At 39.4% G+C, this 19,270-nt stretch overlaps 1 protein-coding gene and 1 pseudogene across 1 annotated transcript in view; both read right to left on the bottom strand.

Annotated features, from left to right (window-relative positions):
- Window positions 1–7,319, bottom strand: part of LOC118902010 — a 30,557-nt pseudogene extending 23,238 nt beyond the window's left edge.
- A 4,239-nt stretch (window positions 7,320–11,558) lies between these two features.
- LOC118902447 (alpha-2-macroglobulin) overlaps window positions 11,559–19,270 on the bottom strand; it is a 40,730-nt gene continuing 33,018 nt past the window's right edge. The window contains exons 28-36 of the mRNA XM_036866774.1: window positions 19,019–19,199; window positions 17,530–17,753; window positions 15,906–16,124; window positions 15,619–15,746; window positions 14,635–14,725; window positions 13,462–13,530; window positions 12,487–12,589; window positions 12,006–12,047; window positions 11,559–11,669 (exon numbers count right to left, since the gene is read on the bottom strand). Of these exons, the coding sequence (XP_036722669.1) occupies window positions 11,653–11,669; window positions 12,006–12,047; window positions 12,487–12,589; window positions 13,462–13,530; window positions 14,635–14,725; window positions 15,619–15,746; window positions 15,906–16,124; window positions 17,530–17,753; window positions 19,019–19,199 (1,074 nt within the window). The 3' untranslated portion in view covers window positions 11,559–11,652. The remainder of the gene's footprint in view (window positions 11,670–12,005; window positions 12,048–12,486; window positions 12,590–13,461; window positions 13,531–14,634; window positions 14,726–15,618; window positions 15,747–15,905; window positions 16,125–17,529; window positions 17,754–19,018; window positions 19,200–19,270) is intronic.

Below are 19,270 nucleotides of genomic sequence, written 5' to 3' on the forward strand. Positions count from 1 at the left end.
ACTAAATATGGTTCTTTGCTGTTCTAGGGTAATTCTTTCTGTTGTTGTGATATCAGTAGTGGCTACTCAAGGATATTACTTTCATGGAAGTCCTTGTTATGGGTGTGTGTGGCAGGGGTGCTAGGTAGATTAGTTTGTAATGATGAAGCCTCAGAAAACCAAAACTGACCAGGTAGTAAGAATATATCCTTTATATTCTACTCTCAGGAATTTCAGAGAAAAACAAATCTCATTAATCTCCAGTGACTCCCTTCAATACCTTCCACCTTTCACACAAAAACTCTTTATAACTTTCAATAATTGTAGAAACAATTTTCTCAAATTTCTACTTGTAAATATGATGCTAGTTTGTCACTTGTGGCAAAGTCATTTACTTTATCTCACCTCTGCTCTTTAAACTTTCTTTTTTTTTTTAACATCTTTATTGGAGTATAATTGCTTTACAATGGTGTGTTAGTTTCTGCTTTATAACAAAGTGAATCAGTTATCATATACATATGTTCCCATATCTCTTCCCTCTTACGTCTCCCTCCCTCCCACCCTCCCTATCCCACCCCTCTAGGTGGTCACAAAGCACCGAGCTGATCTCCCTGTGCTATGCGGCTGCTTCCCACTAGCTATCTATTTTACATTTGGTAGTGTATATATGTCCATGCCACTCTCTCACCCTGTCACATCTTACCCCTCCCCCTCCCCATATCCTCAAGTCCATTCTCTAGTAGGTCTGTGTCTTTATTCCCGTCTTGCCACTAGGTTCTTCATGACCTTTTTTTTTTTTTTTCCTTAGATTCCATATATATGTGTTAGCATACTGTATCTGTTTTTCTCTTTCTGACTTACTTCACTCTGTATGACAGATTCTAACTCCATCCACCTCACGACAAATACCTCCATTTCATTTCTTTTTATGGCTGAGTAATATTCCATTGTATATATGTGCCACATCTTCTTTATCCATTCATCTGATGATGGACACTTAGGTTGCTTCCATGTCCTGGCTGTTGTAAAAAGAGCTGCAATGAACATTTTGGTACATGACTCTTTTTGAATTATGGTTTTCTCAGGGTATATGCCCAGTAGTGGGATTGCTGGGTCGTATGGTAGTTCTATTTGTAGTTTTTTCAGGAACCTCCATACTGTTCTCCATAGTGGCTGTATCAATTTACATTCCCACCAACAGTGCAAGAGTGTTCCCTTTTCTCCACACCCTCTCCAGCATTTATTGTTTGTAGATTTTTGGATGATGGCCATTCTGACTGGTGTGAGATGATATCTCATTGTAGTTTTGATTTGCATTTCTCTAATGATTAATGATGTTGAGCATTCTTTCATGTGTCTGTTGGCAATCTGTATATCTTCTTTGGAGAAATGTCTGTTTAGGTCTTCTGCCCATTTTTGGATTGGGTTGTTTGTTTTGTTATTGAGCTGCATGAGCTGCTTGTAAATCTTGGAGATTAATCCTTTGTCAGTTGCTTCATTTGCAAATATTTTCTCCCATTCGGAGGGTTGTCTTTTAGTCTTGTTTATGGTTTCCTTTGCTGTGCAAAAGCTTTTAAGTTTCATTAGGTCCCATTTGTTTATTTGTGTTTTTATTTCCATTTCTCTAGGAGTTGGGTCAAAAAGGATCTTGCTGTGATTTATGTCATAGAGTGTTCTGCCTATGTTTTCCTCTAAGAGTTTGATAGTGTCTGGCCTTACATTTAGGTCTTTAATCCATTTTGAGTTTATTTTTGTGTATGGTGTTAGGGAGTGTTCTAATTTCATACTTTTATATGTACCTGTCCAGTTTTACCAGCACCACTTATTGAAGAGGCTGTCTTTTCTCCACTGTATATGCTTGCCTCCTTTATCAAAGATAAGCTGACCATATGTGCGTGGGTTTATCTCTGGGCTTTCTATCCTTTTCCATTGATCTATGTTTCTGTTTTTGTGCCAGTACCAAACTGTCTTGATTACTGTAGCTTCGTAGTATAGTCTGAAGTCCGGGAGCCTGATTTCTCCAGCTCCATTTTTCGTTCTCAAGCTTGCTTTGGCTATTCGGGGTCTTTTGTGTTTCCATACAAATCGTGAAATTTTTTGTTCTCGTTCTGTGAAAAATGCCAGTGGTAGTTTGATAGGGATTGCATTGAATCTGTAGATTGCTTTGGGTAGTAGAGTCATTTTCACAGTGTTGATTCATCCAATCCAAGAACATGGTATATCTCTCCATCTATTTGTATCATCTTTAATTTCTTTCATCAGTGTCTTATAATTTTCTGCATACAGGTCTTTTGTCTCCTTAGGTAGGTTTATTCCTAGATATTTTATTCTTTTTGTTGCAATGGTAAATGGGAGTGTTTCCTTAATTTCACTTTCAGATTTTTCATCATTAGTGTATAGGAATGCAAGAGATTTCTGTGCATTAATTTTGTATCCTGCTACTTTACCAAATTCATTGATTAGCTCTAGTAGTTTTCTGGTAGCATCTTTAGGATTCTCTCTGTATAGTATCATGTCATCTGCAAACAGTGACAGCTTTACTTCTTCTTTTCCGATTTGGATTCCTTTTATTTCTTTTTCTTCTCTGATTGCTGTGGCTAAAACTTCCAAAACTATGTTGAATAATAGTGGTGAGAGTGGGCAACCTTGTCTTGTTCTTGATCTTAGTGGAAATGGTTTCAGTTTTTCACCATTGAGGATGATGTTGGCTGTGGGTTTGTCATATATAGCATTTATCATGTTGAGGAAAGTTCCGTCTAAGCCTACTTTCTGCAGGGCTTTTATCATAAATGGGTGTTGAATTTTGTCGAAAGCTTTTTCTGCATCTATTGAGATGATCATATGGTTTTTTGCCTTCAATTTGTTAATATGGTGTATCACGTTGATTGATTTGCATATATTGAAGAATCCTTGCATTCCTGGAATAAACCGCACTTGATCATGGTGTATGATCCTTTTAATGTGCTGTTGGATTCTGTTTGCTAGTATTTTGTTGAGGATTTTTGCATCTATGTTCATCAGTGATATTGGCCTGTAGTTTTCTTTCTTTGTGACATCTTTGTCTGGTTTTGGTATCAGGGTGATGGTGGCCTCGTAGAATGAGTTTGGGAGTGTTCCTCCCTCTGCAATATTTTGGAAGAGTTTGAGAAGGATAGGTGTTAGCTCTTCTCTAAATGTTTGATAGAATTCGCCTGTGAAGCCATCTGGTCCTGGGCTTTTGTTTGTTGGAAGATTTTTAATCACAGTTTCAATTTCAGTGCTTGTGATTGGTCTGTTCATATTTTCTATTTCTTCCTGGTTCAGTCTCGGCAGGTTGTGCATTTCTAAGAATATGTCCATTTCTTCCAGGTTGTCCATTTTATTGGCATAGAGTTGCTTGTAGTAATCTCTCATGATCATTTGTATTTCTGCAATGTCAGTGGTTACTTCTCCTTTTTCATTTCTAATTCTATTGATTTGAGTCTTCTGTCTTTTTCTCTTGATGAGTCTGGCTAATGGTTTATCAATTTTGTTTATCTTCTCAAAGAACCAGCTTTTAGTTTTATTGATCTTTGCTATTATTTCCTTCATTTCTTTTTCATTTATTTCTGATCTGATCTTTATGATTTCTTTCCTTCTGCTAACTTTGGGGTTTTTTTGTTCTTCTTTCTCTAATTGCTTTAGGTGCAAGTTAGGTTGTTTATTCAAGATATTTCCTGTTTCTTGAGGTAGGCTTGTATTGCTATAAACTTCCCTCTTAGAACTGCTTTTGCTGCATCCCATAGGTTTTGGGTAGTCGTGTCTCCATTGTCATTTGTTTCTAGGTATTTTTTGATTTCCCCTTTGATTTCTTCAGTGATCACTTCTTTATTAAGTAGTGTATTGTGTAGCCTCCATGTGTTTGAATTTTTTACAGATCTTTTCCTGTAATTGGTATCTAGTCTCATAGCGTTGTGGTCGGAAAAGATACTTGATACGATTTCAATTTTCTTAAATTTACCAAGGCTTGATTTGTGACCCAAGATATGATCTATCCTGGAGAATGTTCCATGAGCACTTGAGAAAAATGTGTATTCTGTTGTTTTTGGGTGGAATGTCCTATAAGTATCAATTAAGTCCATCTTGTTTAATGTATCATTTAAAGCTTGTGTTTCCTTATTTATTTTCATTTTGGATGATCTGTCCATTGGTGAAAGTGGGGTATTAAAGTCCCCTACTATGATTGTGTTACTGTTGATTTCCCCTTTTATGACTGTTAGTATTTGCCTTATGTATTGAGGTGCTCCTATGTTGGGTGCATATTTACAATTGTTATATCTTCTTCTTGAATTGATCCCTTGATCATTATATAGTGTCCTTCTTTGTCTCTTGTAATACTCTTTATTTTAAAGTCTGTTTTGTCTGATATGAGAATTGCTACTCCAGCTTTCTTCTGATGTCCATTTGCATGGAATATCTTTTTCCATCCCCTCACTTTCAGTCTGTATGTGTCCCTAGGTCTGAAGTGGGTCTCTTGTAGACAGCATATATATGGGTCTTGTTTTTGTATCCATTCAGCCAGTCTGTGTCTTTTGGTGGGAGCATTTAATCCATTTACATTTAAGGTAATTATCGATATGTATGTTCCTATTCCCATTTTCTTAAATGTTTTGGGTTTGTTATTGTAGGTGTTTTCCTTCTCTTGTGTTTCTTGCCTAGAGAAGTTCCTTTAGCATTTGTTGTAAAGCTGGTTTGGTGGTGCTGAATTCTCTCAGCTTTTGCTTGTCTGTAAAGGTTTTAATTTCTCCATCACATCTGAATGAGATCCTTGCTGGGTAGAGTAATCTTGGTTGCAGGTTTTTCTCCTTCATCACTTTAAATATGTTCTGCCACTCCCTTCTGGCTTACAGAGCTCCTGCTGAAAGATCAGCTGTTAACCTTATGGGGATTCCCTTGTGTGTTATTTGTTGTTTTTCCCTTGCTGCTTTTAATATGTTTTCTTTATATTTAATTTTTTTTTTTAAACTTTTGGGTTTATTTATTTTATTTATTTATTTATTTATGGCTGTGTTGGGTCTTCATTTCTGTGCGAGGGCTTTCTCTAGTTGTGGCAAGTGGGGGCCACTCTTCATCGCGGTGCACGGGCCTCTCATTATCGCGGCCTCTCTTGTTGCGGAGCACAGGCTCCAGACACGCAGGCTCAGTAACTGTGGCTCACGGGCCTAGTTGCTCCGCGGCATGTGGGATCCTCCCAGACCAGGGCTCGAACCCGTGTCCCCTGCATCGGCAGGCAGATTCTCAACCACTGCGCCACCAGGGAAGCCCTATATTTAATTTTTGATAGTTTGATTAATATGTGTCTTGGCATGTTTCTCCTTGGATTTATCCTGTATGGGACTCTCTGTGCTTCCAGGACTTGATTAACTATTTCCTTTCCCGTATTAGGGAAGTTTTCAACTATAATCTCTTCAAATATTTTCTCAGTCCCTTTCTTTTTCTCTTCTTCTTCTGGGACCCCTATAATTCGGATGTTGGTGCGTTTAATGTTGTCCCAGAGGTCTCTGAGACTCTCCTCAGTTCTTTTCATTCTTTTTTCTTTATTCTGCTCTGCAGTAGTTATTTCCACTATTTTATATTCCAGGTCACTTATCCGTTCTTCTGCCTCAGTTATTCTGCTATTGATCCCTTCTAGAGTATTTTTAATTTCATTTATTGTGTTTTTCATCATTGCTTGGTTCCTCTTTAGTTCTTCTATGTGCTTGTTAAATGTTTCTTGCATTTTTTCTATTCTATTTCCAAGATTTTGGATCATCTTTACTATCATTATTCTGAATTCTTTTTCAGGTAGACTGCCTATTTCCTCTTCATTTGTTAGGTCTGGTGTGTTTTTACCTTGCTCCTTCATCTGCTGTGTGTTTTTCTGTCTTCTCATTTTGCTTATCTTACTGTGTTTGGGGTCTCCTTTTTGCAGGCTGCAGGTTCGTAGTTCCTGTTGTTTTTGGTATCTGTCCCCAGTGGCTAAGGTTGGTTCAGTGGGTTGTGTAGGCTTCCTGGTGGAGGGGACTAGTGCCTGTGTTCTGGTGGATGAGGCTGGATCTTGTCTTTCTGGTGGGCAGGTCCACGTCTGGTGGTGTGTTTTGGGGTGTCTGTGGCCTTACTATGATTTTAGGCAGCCTCTCTGCTAATGGATGGGGCTGTGTTGCTGTCTTGCTAGTTGTTTGGCATAGGGTGTCCAGCACTGTAGCTTGCTGGTCGTTGAGTGGAGCTGGGTCTTGGTGTTGAGATGGAGATCTCTGGGAGATTTTCATCGTTTGGTATTATGTGGAGCTGGGAGGTCTCTTGTGGACCAGTGTCCTGAAGTTGGGTCTCACACCTCAGAGGCACAGCCCTGATGCCTGGCTGGAGCACCAAGAGCCTTTCATCCACACAGCTCAGAATAAAAGGGAGAAAAAATAGAAAGCAAAAAAAAGAAAGAGGATAAAATAAAATAAAGATAAAATAAAGTTATTAAAATAAAAAAATAAAAAATAATTATTAAGAAAAAAAAAAAGAAACTGATGAACTCATAAAAGTGCTAACAAAAGATCAAGATGAAAAAAAAAATTAATTACATGGGACTGAGTGAACTGATGAGGATGAGTATAATTTTTGTGACTTTCTGTCTGAATTAAAAAAAAAAAAATCCCACAAGGACTCAGAGGCAAAGAATATACAAATCAATTTTCACTGCAAAGTAAAGGAGCTGTTACAGTGGAGGATTACTGGACTGAGTGTCAATATTATGACACAGTATGAGTGTGTTTCATGTTTGGTAATTGCAATCATTGTTGCTTTTGTTGTGGTCATCCATGTACAATGCTTGGTGTCAGTCTATTTATCTCTTGTAAAAATAAAATACAGTGTGTGTGTGTGAAAAAAAATATATATATATTATATATATAATATAATATATAATATACATATTATATATGTAATATATTATATATATATATTTTCAAATTGTATTGGTATCTTCTAATGCAGTCTTCCTGCTTATGCTGGGTCCCTTGCTATTATCTACTGTTGGGGTGAAAATAATGCCTCCTGGTTTCAGCTTGCTGCTTTAAAACTGACCGGTGAATTTTCCAGAGAATAACTTTTCTCAGGTCTATGGTTTTCTTGTTTTCCTGCAGAGGTGCTGACTCCATGAAAGTCTCTGGGGGCTGTTGGTGGTTTGTTCTTACCAACTTGTATTTTGGGTTGAAGGGACACACTTTATCTCCTAGTTTTGGTGTAAAAATTCCCCACATGATTTGGTTATATTATCTAGTTGCTCTGTTTTCAACTGGGAATTCATGGAGATTCAAACCCTGTACCTCAGCTGCAGCTCCTGTCTTACCCATTATTCTTTGCTAAGCCACTTGAGGATGCCAAAGGATTGAGTGTTAACCATTAAAGGGAATCCAAGGGGAAAAAAAAAAAAAAAAAAAAAAGAAAAAAATTTTAAAGTTAAAAACAAAAACAAACAAATAAAAAAAGGGACGTACAGAACCCTAGGACAAATGGTGAAAGCAAAGCTATACAGACAAAACCTCACACAGAAGCATACACATACACACTCACAAAAAGAGGAAAAGGGGAAAAAATAATATATCTTGCTCCCAAAGTGCACCTCCTCAATTTGGGATGATTCGTTGTCTATTCAGGTATTTGACAGATGCAGGTACATCAAGTTGTTTGTGGAGCTTTAATCTGCTGCTTCTGAGGCTGCTGGGAGAAATTTCCCTTTCTCTTCTTTGTTCGAACAGCTCCTGGGTTTCAGCTTTGGATTTGGACCCGCCTCTGCGTGTAGGTCGCCTGAGGGCGTCTGTTCCCGCCCAGACAGGACGGGGTTAAAGGAGCAGCTGCTTCGGGGGCTCTGGCTCACTCAGGCCTCGGGGAGGGAGGGGCACGGAGGAGGCGGGGCGAGCCTGCGGCGGCAGAGGCGTCGTGACGTTGCAGCAGCCTGAGGCGCGCCGTGCATTCTCCTGGGGAAGTTGTCCCAGGATCACGGGAGCCTGGCAGTGGCGGGCTGCACTGGCTCCCGGGAGGGGCGGTGTGGAGAGTGACCTGTGCTCGCTCACAGGCTTCTTGGTGGCGGCAGCAGCAGCCCCAGCATCTCATGCCCGTCTCTGGGGTCCGCGCTGATAGCTGCGGCTCGCGCCCATCTCTGGAGCTCGTTTAGGCGGCGCTCTGAATCCCCTCTCCTCGCGCACCAGGAAACAAAGAGGCAAGAAAAAGTCTCTTGCCTGTTTGGCAGGTCCAGACCTTTTCCCGGACTCCCTCCCGCCTAGCTGTGGCGCACTAGGCCCCTTCAGGCTGTGTTCACGCCGCCAACCCCAGTCCTCTCCCTGGGATCCGACCGAAGCCCGAGCCTCAGCTCCCAGCCCCGCCCGCCCCTGCAGCTGAGCAGACAAGCCTCTAGGGCTGGTGAGTGCTGCTCGGCGCCGAGCCTCCGTGCGGGAATCTCTCCGCTTTGCCCTCCGCACCCCTGTGGCTGCGCTCTCCTCCGTGGCTCTGAAGCTTCCCCCCTCCGCCACCCACAGTCTCCACCCGCGAAGGGGCTTCCTAGTGTGTGGAAACCTTTCCTCCTTCACAGCTCCCTCCCACTGGTGCGGGTCCCGTCCTTATTCTTTTGTCTCTGTTGTTTCTTTTTTCTTTTGCCCTACCCAGGTACGTGGGGAGTTTCTTGCCTTTTGGGAGGTCTGACGTCTTCTGCCAGCGTTCAGTGGGTGTTCTGTAGGAGCTGTTCCACGTGTAGATGTATTTCTGATGTATCTGTGGGGAGGAAGGTGATCTCCGCGTCTTACTCTTCCGCCATCTTCTCCTAGCCTCTAGGTAAGATATCTTTAATTGTACTTTATAGAGTAAGTATTCTTTCTCGTTGTATAGATTGGCAGGTACTGAATTCAATATTTCTTCTTAGACTTAAGCTTCTTATTCACTGGATTTTAGTTTAATTTTCAGAATAGTAAATATGTTCAAAGAGTTCAGTAGTCAAATAATTTTAAATGGTATTCTCTAAGTGGTCTCCTTCCCATCCTTGAAAACTTCCACTTACTTTACACTGTTTCTGTAGGAAGGTAAATACTTTCTTAGTAGCTTTTTTTTTTTTTTTTCTGGTGGGTATCATTCTAGTCTTAGTTTATGTAAGTGCAAAAAGAAAAAACAAAGGACATGCTATTTCTGCTCCCACCCTTTTATTATAATATGAGTCCATAATATGTACCCTGTTCTTAGCTCTACCGTTTTCTCTTAACAGTATAATCCTGGGGATATTTCTTTAATGATACATAGAGTGCTTCCTCATTCTGTTTCCAGCCACATATTTTGCCATCATTTAGATGTTTCCTATATATTCTGAATTCTTGTGACCTCTTTCATACAGTAAACTGCCATACTCTAATCTTCCAGGGTTAACTTTTGATTTATCAGTGGGGTTTAAATAAATATAAAAGTTATTTATTCTTGCAAGGTGGATCAAGTATTCTATTTCTTTCTCTTTGAATTCCTGCCATAACCACCCAATTTCCCTGAGGCACGGGGTTGCCTCTGACCAACTCACTCAAGGTGGGGAAGGATGAGTTTGGTGATGAGGCACGTGTGAGAAAATGCAAGCATATAGCACCTTATTATTTTTAAAAATAAAATATAAAACTCTATATAAACTGACCCCTGAACATCTCTATCTCATTTACTGTCATGTCTCCACATCCTTTTACAGAAAGAGTAAATCTCAATTCACAAAATTCGATGTAGTCAAGATATGTCACTCTTTAAAATTCTACCCATACCAGTAGGCTGGTGGCAAATCCATTTTCAATTATAATTAGACCTTTCCCCAGGGTAAAGAACACAATGTGAAAATTCATGGCTCAAGAGGATGCACGGGTCCAGGTCTCCCTGGTCACAAAAATAGTGTCCAAAATCTTACAATACAAATGAAAGAAAAATGAAGCAAATTATAAATGAATTCTTAGAGAGTGCTTGATAATTACCAGAATATCAGAACTTGGATGTGGTACGTCAAAACTTGAGAAGGTCACTGTGCCTGGAGTCCATCTTGGTAATAAATAGTTTGCAGTACTTATCATGTAGTATTATAATAAGGCAAATATGTATCTTTTTCTTTTACTCTGCAGTGTAATTTCTCTAAGGAAGGAATCCCATTTTATTGAATTCTGTATCATAGCATGGAATATAGTGCCTGACACACAGGAAGTAATCAGTAAAGGTTTCTGGAATGAATCTTGGTCCAAGGAGACACAATGATTGATTTGCAACAAGTATACTCTTCAAGTACATTTGCAGTCATGATTTGCAATGAACAAAGAAAAAAGGACTAGAACTAACTGATAGAATTTATTTTAATCCTGTTAGTTTATTTCCTTTCGTCATACCCCTAATTTTTTTTATATTTCATGCCCTGGATGGATGCTTAATTGATACTAATTATAACATTTATTCAGCTCTGAAATATGTTTTTTTCTTGGCTTTCTTTTCTGAAGTGGGCTGGAGAGACAGCATGGTTTGAGGTTATGAGTGTGGACTTGGAAACCACACCTCTTAGTATTGAATTCTGGTTCAGCCCTTTACTAGCTGAGTAGCTTAGGACAAGTTACACCTCTCTGTGCCTCACTCTCCTCATTTGTTATAAGAATACCTATTTCATAGAGTTGATATATTAATACCTATGAGGTGCTTAGAGTAGAATCTAGCACAAAGGTGATAACATTTATCTTTTACTTTTGCCTAGCCTGGAGACAGAGCTAAGGGTGCTTGAACTTCAAGTCCTTTAGAGTTCTTAGTTTATAGCATCCAGGCTTCTGTCAGACTCAACCAGATGAAGACTAGGACTCTAGGACTTTTCAGGGACCTTCTCTTCAAACTCCAGAAGCTTCTGCCCCTCCATCCATATAATGGATGATTTTAATACTTAATGCCTCTGAATACCTCCTTGAGTTTGTATCCATCCTTTGGTTCTGGCTCAAAGTTGCAGAAAAAAGATGTAACAGTCCTATTTGGGCTTTGAATCCTATATATTCTTTCTTCTAGGAAAATTCACTTCTACTTGAATCACCTCTTCAGCATTTTCAATCTGTCATCCTTTCTTGAATCTGAAACCTAAGGTTAACTGACTGATCACTTGTATTGGTCAATGGCAGATTTGGTTCTGAGGTCACATAACTTTCAATTCAGATCAAGTCCCAATTAATTATGCTGCCTCCCAATGTTGGACATATCCAACTTTCTATTTCATATTTCCCTTTAGTGTGGAAAGTCTTTCCTTGTCAAGTCAGCCTTTTATTCTCTCATAAATCCACTCTTTGGCTTTTTCGTAGGGTAATTCTATAACCAAACTCACTTTACATGCTCCTAGTACATAATCCAATACTTTCTTCTTTTCCCTGCAACCTCTAAATGAAGCCTACTGTGACCACCACCTCTGTAATGTTTTTCAGTTTTTGAAATCCTTTAGCCCTTGATTGCTATGAATTTTTATCTCAGGAGTCTATTGGGAATCACATGGAAGTGTAATAAGTGTTTACTGAATAAATGAGTAAACAGTGATATGGGCTGACCAGAGAAAAAGGTTTATTCAACAAGCCTTCAGAGATATAAAAACTCTTTTCTTCCATGGAGACCTGAGTCTGTGGAACAGGGACTCCAGCAAAGCAGTTTTCATTGATGTGGTCTTTAAGCATTTCCAGTGTCTGTGATAGTGGAAAGAATAGAAAATTAAGATGGACTTGGGTTTCTGGAACAGTGAATATTCCTTCCTTTAGATTTGGGTAGCATGGTACCTGAGGAAATCCAATTTGTATAGTGTGAAATGAGATCCATTACTTAAAATTATCTAATGTGCAATTCTGTGAACTGAGGTCTGACTATCAGGGGCCCTTTCCCAATAAATGTATTTTTCTATAATAAGTTGCACTGTGAACAGTATGATGTCTATGAGAAATATTTAGCCAGAATTTTATGGAGGAGATTTGAGGGACAGGCCAAAGGGGTTCTGACTCCATCTGGAAGGAGTATGAATTGCTTACCTTTGCTGCAAGGAGCATTGTACTCAGCAACGGCAAACTCATCTGAATAAAAACAAAAATAGTCAGGAGAAGTGAGAGGGAAAGTGAACATCTATGTTACAGGTCAGTGAAAGAATCTTTATTGTGGGAAGAATTGTATCGGAAACCTCAGCATCATTCATTTGATGTGCTGCTTTCTGTCTTATATTTTCAAATATTGTATGTTATGCTTTCCTTTACCCTAAACTCCTGAAGGGTAAGAGTACAGATGTTATACTTATTTAAATTTCATATTGTCCTACAGTTGATTTTATCTGAAGAAAAGGGAACTAAATATCTTACAGGTGCTTTGTATTAGTAATAATATATTTATATCAGACTTGATAGAGACAAAATGAAGTGATGAGAGTGATTAGTGTAATGAATTGCCACAACACATCTCTCAAATCTAAATTTCTGTGATCAGGTATTTAATTTCTGTGTGAACTTTACTTTCACTCACCTGTCTCATAATAATCATAGACTTTCACTATGGCTGGTTTCAGATCCCTTACTGGGATGTCTTGCAGAACCATGAAGGACAAGCTCAGGGTCTGATTTGTCACCTATAAAGCAAAAGGGAATTAAATGACTCTCCAGGGAGCTTTCCTGTATCTTCTTTGAGTGAATTTAAGTATTCATCTATTTTGGGGAAAAACTTTTTGTCAACTAACAGGGTACTTAAATTGGGCCAAAAGCTCTCAGAGTAGGTGAAAACTTCCCCAAATTGTTTCTTAAATAACTAAAACTATTCATATACTCCCATCAATGTGAGTGCGTGGCTCTGTTCCTAGGGGGTGAATGAGGCAGGCTTTTTATTGTTTGAATAGCTATGTTTAGTTTTAAGTATCAGAGATTCAGTACAGCTTCACTACTCTATCTTGTAGAAATACTTGTGTCGACTCAAAAAGGAATATAAAAGGTGGATCACTGCAGCCTATGTTTCATAAAATTTGTAAACTATAATATCCGTCAATATAGTAATGAATAAACTATGCAATAACACACAACTATAAAATCAGATTGGTTTATTGGTGCACTGATCTTGTTTTATGGTCTAAGTCCTTGCTGAGATTGATAGCATATTCCCCTTTTGTCTTTTTGATGTGCTGTTGATATAATAATTGACTAATCCCAATGGTTACTTCCTTATATGTATATTCAAAATAACTTGTGCATAACATAATGAGCACCTTTTGTGGAGAATTTCTTGCTTATGGGGTCCTAGAAATATTCATATCCCAATATTATAACAAGTCATTTCTTCCCATAGTCCCAGATGAAATATAAATAGAGAAGGAGAGGAGAATATTCACTGGACCTAATGTTAGAATTCTCAAATTTTTAGCGTGGAGGTGATGTCTCCAAAATGCCTTCACTCACTTCCCAGGTAGGTCATTATCCATATTTTTTTTGGATAGAATGGCAGGGCTCTCACCTTATCCAGGTAAATCAAAACATGGTTGTTGCTGACTTCTGTTCGGCTCACGTGGTCAGATGTTTCAAGCTGAAGAAAATTAAGACATCACAAATGTTAATAAACAGAAGAAAACCCTGGGGAACCAGAGAAAAGAAGAATGTTTATTACCAAATTAAGCCTGAGGGTAAAATTTCTTCAAATGCTTTTTGTAAGCAAAGGCAATAATGTGGCAGAATTAAAAATGAAAGATAATTGGGATGCAGGGTTTAACATTAGTACGACACAGGACCTATGTGTAAATTGATTTATTTGAAGAAAAGGGAACTAAATGTCTTAAACTTGGAAATTACCCATATTTCAAGGTTCAATTCACATTCCATTCCTTTATGAAGGAGGTTTTTGGTTTTTTACTTTTTTTGCTTATTCTAACTTGTAGCAATCTCAGTTTCCTCTGTACTTCTGTAATAGTTCTAGTTTATGTCAATCAGTCTTTCTCATATTTTTTCACTAGTTCATGTGCGTATGCTTTATCTTCTGAAGATTCTAAGCTCCATTAAAGCAGTAGCCTGCTGACAATTTTTTCCCAGTAGATGTGGCTCCTAGCAAAGTGCTGTTCATGACAAGAGATAGACCGTTGCTGTGGGTGTCCCTAAAGCAGTGGACAGGAAGGCTGCTGGAGCTGGCACGGTCACCAGGTCTGCGCAGAGAGTTCAGAAGGCTAAATGAATATGATCCCTAATACCTGCCACCCAAGTTTGATCAGTGGTGGAAGCCCCGTCTCAAAACCGTCGGAATTGACCATTGAACTTAGTAGTGAAAGACTGGTTAATGATAACAATGTATCGTAAAACTAGAAGAAAAGGAGAATGTTTTATAGATCATTTGTTTTTCTGTGGGCGGCAGTTTTGAGTTATTAGTTTTTTAAATTAGTATTTTTATTAATACCTTAATGGAAACTTGACCAAAAGTCCATCATAAAATTTTGAGACCCATTTAAACAAAGTTAAATGAGAAAACAAACAAACAAACAAACCCCCATATAAACGTGCTAAATTATATTTCTGCTTTTGGAGACAGTAATGTCTTGGATAGAAGTTCATTTAATAGTATTTTTATATTAATGTTGTCTAAGTCTAGAGATACATAAAACATTTAATAAAATAGGGTCTCCTGGGCTTATAGTAAACCTACCATTTTCACTGTTGGTTTCAAGGGAATGAAGCCAGATACCATTTTCACGTCAGCAATCACCATGTTGGAGGCTGGACGGCTTCCGGTGTAACTAAAGATCCAGAGAAGAAAGGAATTAGGATTTTCTGTGTTATTAAATATTTTTTTTCGATGTCCACAGTAAGCACTCAATAGCCCTGAAAAGTACCAGAAGTCTTCCTAAATTTCCTACCAAGTAGCTCAAAAAACTGGCTGTGCATTAGAATCTTCAGGGGAGCCTGTTAAAGCCACAGAGACCAGGCCTATACTCTAGACCTGATGAATCAGAATTTCATGGGTGTGAACTCTGAGGATCTCCATTTTAAGAAAGCTCTGTAAGTGATGCTTAGCTGGGCATGAGACTGCTAAGCTATCCCAGTTATTTGTTACATATACTTTGTCTTTTTTCCTGAATAGTATCCCCAACCAGGTTATAATATTCTTGAGGACAGATACAAATAGCCCTGTAGGTATTTGAATATGGCTGCTTATGTATGTATTTTCCCCAAAATTGATTATTTTATATATAATCTGAGATTTAATTATTACCAGGAGGAATTCTAACTAGAGAGTCACTACTTCCTTCTATTCGTGCTTTTCAAGAAGTCTCCACCTCTGTCCCAGATAAAGCAAGAATAATATAGGATTTCATTACAATAGAATGAAATCAGGATGATTAATTACATTAGAATAAAGTCAGGAATTCAGGTTAGAGGTTCTTTATTTATTATTGAGGGGAATTAATAAGCTGTAAATAATGAGACTAGACACTAATAGATCCTGGAGTTGGGGGATGTACAATGTAAGCCCCAACACTGAGAAATTCTGTGTCAACACAAGAACACGTTGCTTTTTCAATAAAGGTAGAACAAACATTCACTGTCACCCTACTCTGCTTAATGCGGAGTTCCAGTAAGAAGATTGGTTGTTATACCCAGAATTTCATGATGCAGTCAGAGATCTTACCTGACTCTCAGTGAGATTTGGAAGCTGGTGTGAGCTTTGGGTCCATCACAAGTTTGGGGCAGAGTCTGCACCTCCAAAGCAAATGGGAACTCTTCCTTTTTCGGGAGAATATTGTATTTCAAAGATGTCTGTGGAACAGACAAAAGTCTGTGATTTTTCCCTTGTCCAGGATTCCTCCCAACTTCCTCAACTCTTTCTTTGATTTGCCCCATCATTTGCTGCGTTAGGCCTTCTCAGTGACAATGTTACTCTGGACCTTTTGTCCCCACCTGCCCCTGGAATCTCACCTGGAGGTAAACACATCCTTCTCCTGTCGTTGTCATGCTGTACTCTCCGGGCACCTCTGGCAATGAAACCTGCTGTAGTAACAGGAGGTTGCTGTTGTCCACTCGGAATTTTGTGGAAAATGTCCCTGAAGATTGGATGGTCACCTGTGCAGCCTTCCCAGTCCTGGTGAAAGTGGCTGCTCCATATTTGGACACAGCATGGAGAGCCACCACAGTGTCCTGGAAGAGACAGGTGAGGGAGCCCACTTAGGCATGATAACCCTTTGAAGACCCAAAGGCCCATGTTAGCTGCCACAAAAAGGGCTTTGATTTCCTATCTCCTGTTTCCCTCACTGCTTAAATATTGGGGTTCTCATTTCAAGATTGATTATAATCCTTAGATAGATGACAGAACCATAACCTTCACATATCTGCCTTGGACTATATGCTTTAGAAATTTATTTCTCAGAAAATCAATTCTCTTCTCTCTATAAATATATGTGAGGTATGCAATGTGGAGAATATATATGAATGGGAATTATTTATTAGCATTAGCTATTTGCCTAAGATGTCTTTCTTGACAACTGTGGTCATATCTGTTACCACCCAACCAAAGTTCAGTTTGGCTCTCACCCCAAGCTACACTCTGCTCTGCTGCTGAGGTCAGTGCCCTGAGAAAACCCAGGGTCCTTTGCAGCCATGATCAGGGTCATGCTTCAGTTTCTCCAGAGGAAATAAAAAATGAATAATTATAATTATATTCTGGATTTGTTGACATTTTTATTTGGTTCTCTCTTTTTCATCAGAAGTTTGGATCCCCCTCCACTGGGCAGGTCACATTCTCAATTCTCATCCACATTGAACCTGGCATCCTTCAAATAATAATTTTCTAAGAAATGAATGATAACTTTTAACAAAATTATTTTCTCCATTTATATGGAAAAATAAGCGATTAAATACAGTGGAAAAAGGATGGAATGTCTTTCTGTCACATTGTGCTTCTCTTTTAGGGTGCATACGCTAACCCCTGAATTCTCTGGAGATGAAACTCCCTGCTCTGTCTATATTGATGAATTTTTTAGATATAAGACTGTATAGTTAGGCTCAGGAGGTTGGATGAATAAAGACAGTTCTTTATGGTCCCAATGAACAAATGTTTGTATATTAAGAGGTGGATAGAGGAAGCATGAAACGTGTCAGCCTTAAAAGAAGCCAGTCAAAGTGGACCTAGAAATGGAGAGCTTTGCAAGGAGAGGTGATTGGTTTCTGAATAGTGTTTCTGGGAACAACTTGAAAGGACTCTTAGAACTTCCAGAAGAATGGTGGATTTTTAAATTCGTTCTGCTGTGGCCATTGTGTGTAGGGTCCTGGTGCCCCACTATTGCTTTAGGGATGTAGAGTTGTTACTGGAAATAGGAGCCTGTGATAAAAATATGGGATGGGGGTGGGGCAGAATTGGCATTTTCTTTTCAGCCCTCTTTGACTCTCATTTTTTCTTATTTCTCACCATCCTTGAATACTAATCACATTCTTCTCATTTCAAGTTATTCTTATCTTCATTTCTTTTCTTCTTGTATGTGTTTGCATCTTGTTCAAACATTTTTCTACCTGAAGGTAAAGTAAAAGGCTCTCGCTAACCACAGACCTGGGTGGAGGAGAAGCCCCCTTGGGAGTTCTGCTGCCTTGAGATCCACTTCACGATGCGCGTGGCAGGGGTCAGGTCCTCCGAGGTCAGGGCAGACTGGGCAGTGAGGTAAGCGAGGAGCACATAGGCTGTCATCTCCACTTCAGCAGAGGGAGCCCGGGGTTGGTACAAACGCTGCACTGGTGCCTTGGGTTTCTGAGGTCGTGTCCAGTGGACGGAATTATCTGGAGGTGAGAAAAAGATCTGCAAGTGACCACATGTTCATATTTAACTTCAGGTAAAAGTACAAGGGCCAGTGCTGAAGTGCGTGTTGCCTTCCAGTGATAATCTCTTAAATCTTATCTGGCGGCTTCCCGCCTACAGACAGCTGAATGAGGCTTGTTTCATCTGGGCTAAGGAGTCAGAAGCTGTGCCATCTAGGTTTTCAAATGGTTGCGGTGGTTGCGTTGGTGGAAGAGAGAAATGGCAGAGCAAGTTCTCTGACTGGTTGTGGTAATTTCCGACATCTGATGTTATCCAGACCCTATCTAGGGCTTGTTCAGCTTTCTATAAAGACTGTCGGAGGTTTCTTATGAGGATCACAGATCACATGAGATAATGGAGTTTACACTCATTAGGTTAAAAAAAAAAATAGAGTAATCCTCAAAATAGTAAAGGCTGACAGGGTGTGAAATAACGGGAACGGATTTACACTGCTGTGGGAAGAAAACAGCTCTTTGGAGAGTAATCTGATGATATCCAGCAAAGGGGAAGATGTGTTTAGCCCGCTAATCAGCAGTTACTCTTTCTAAGTACAAGTTAGAGAAACTCACACACCCCCTCAAGGAGATGGGTATATGAGTATTCATTGCAGCATGGTTTGCAATAGAAGTAAATAAGAAACAAGAAAAGATCAACAAGGAGAGACTCTCTAAATAAATTATGGCCTTTTTAATATATTGTAATGTATCATGCAGCAGTAAAAATTAACATACCCATACAGGAGACTCCTATCAGCCTGCCTAATGTTGAACTTAAAAAACAAAAGGCAGACAGACAAGGATCAAGCAGAAATACTCAGAAGGATGATACTTCTTATCTAAAGATGAAAAATGTAAACATTCTGAATATTATTTAGGGATACATATGCAGTAAAAAGATAAAGAAATCCATGGAATTGTAATGACAAATTCAGGATAACGATTACTTTTGCAGGTAGGAATGGTACGCAAGGGATTTTTCCAGCATTGGTAATATTTTGTTTCTTAAGCTGGAAGGGAAGTATTAAAGGTGTTTGCTTATTATTCTTTATGCCTTTTTGTATATATAAAGTACATTGCCTCTTATCTTTGGATGTGTGACTTGAGTAAGAAATCCTTGAGTCCATAATGACATAGACAAAAGAAGAGAGGGGAAAGGGGTCCTGAGAGGTAGTCATGGGGTATTTTTGATATGGAGTCCTTGATCCAGAGACTGTGGGATGGGAGAAAGATCCCGGGTGTGCTCTCACCTTCCTTTACGGCTTCCTCATCAAGTGACTTGAGTACTTCTCTCCTCTTTTCCTGGTTACCTGCCAGGGCAAAGGCATAGGCCAACAGTGCCTTGGTGTAGACGTGGCCGCCTCGGGATCCTTCCTTGGCTGACTTCCAGGCTGACTCCAGGCAGAACAGGGCATTGCGGACGACGGGGTGCTGGGAAGGCAGAGCGAGAAGGGAGCGAGCTCTGTGAATAGGGGGGCTAGTGTTCCCGGGTAAACACAGAC

Source organism: Balaenoptera musculus, chromosome 10 (assembly GCF_009873245.2).
Source record: "Balaenoptera musculus isolate JJ_BM4_2016_0621 chromosome 10, mBalMus1.pri.v3, whole genome shotgun sequence".
Taxonomy (NCBI): Eukaryota; Metazoa; Chordata; class Mammalia; order Artiodactyla; family Balaenopteridae; genus Balaenoptera; species Balaenoptera musculus.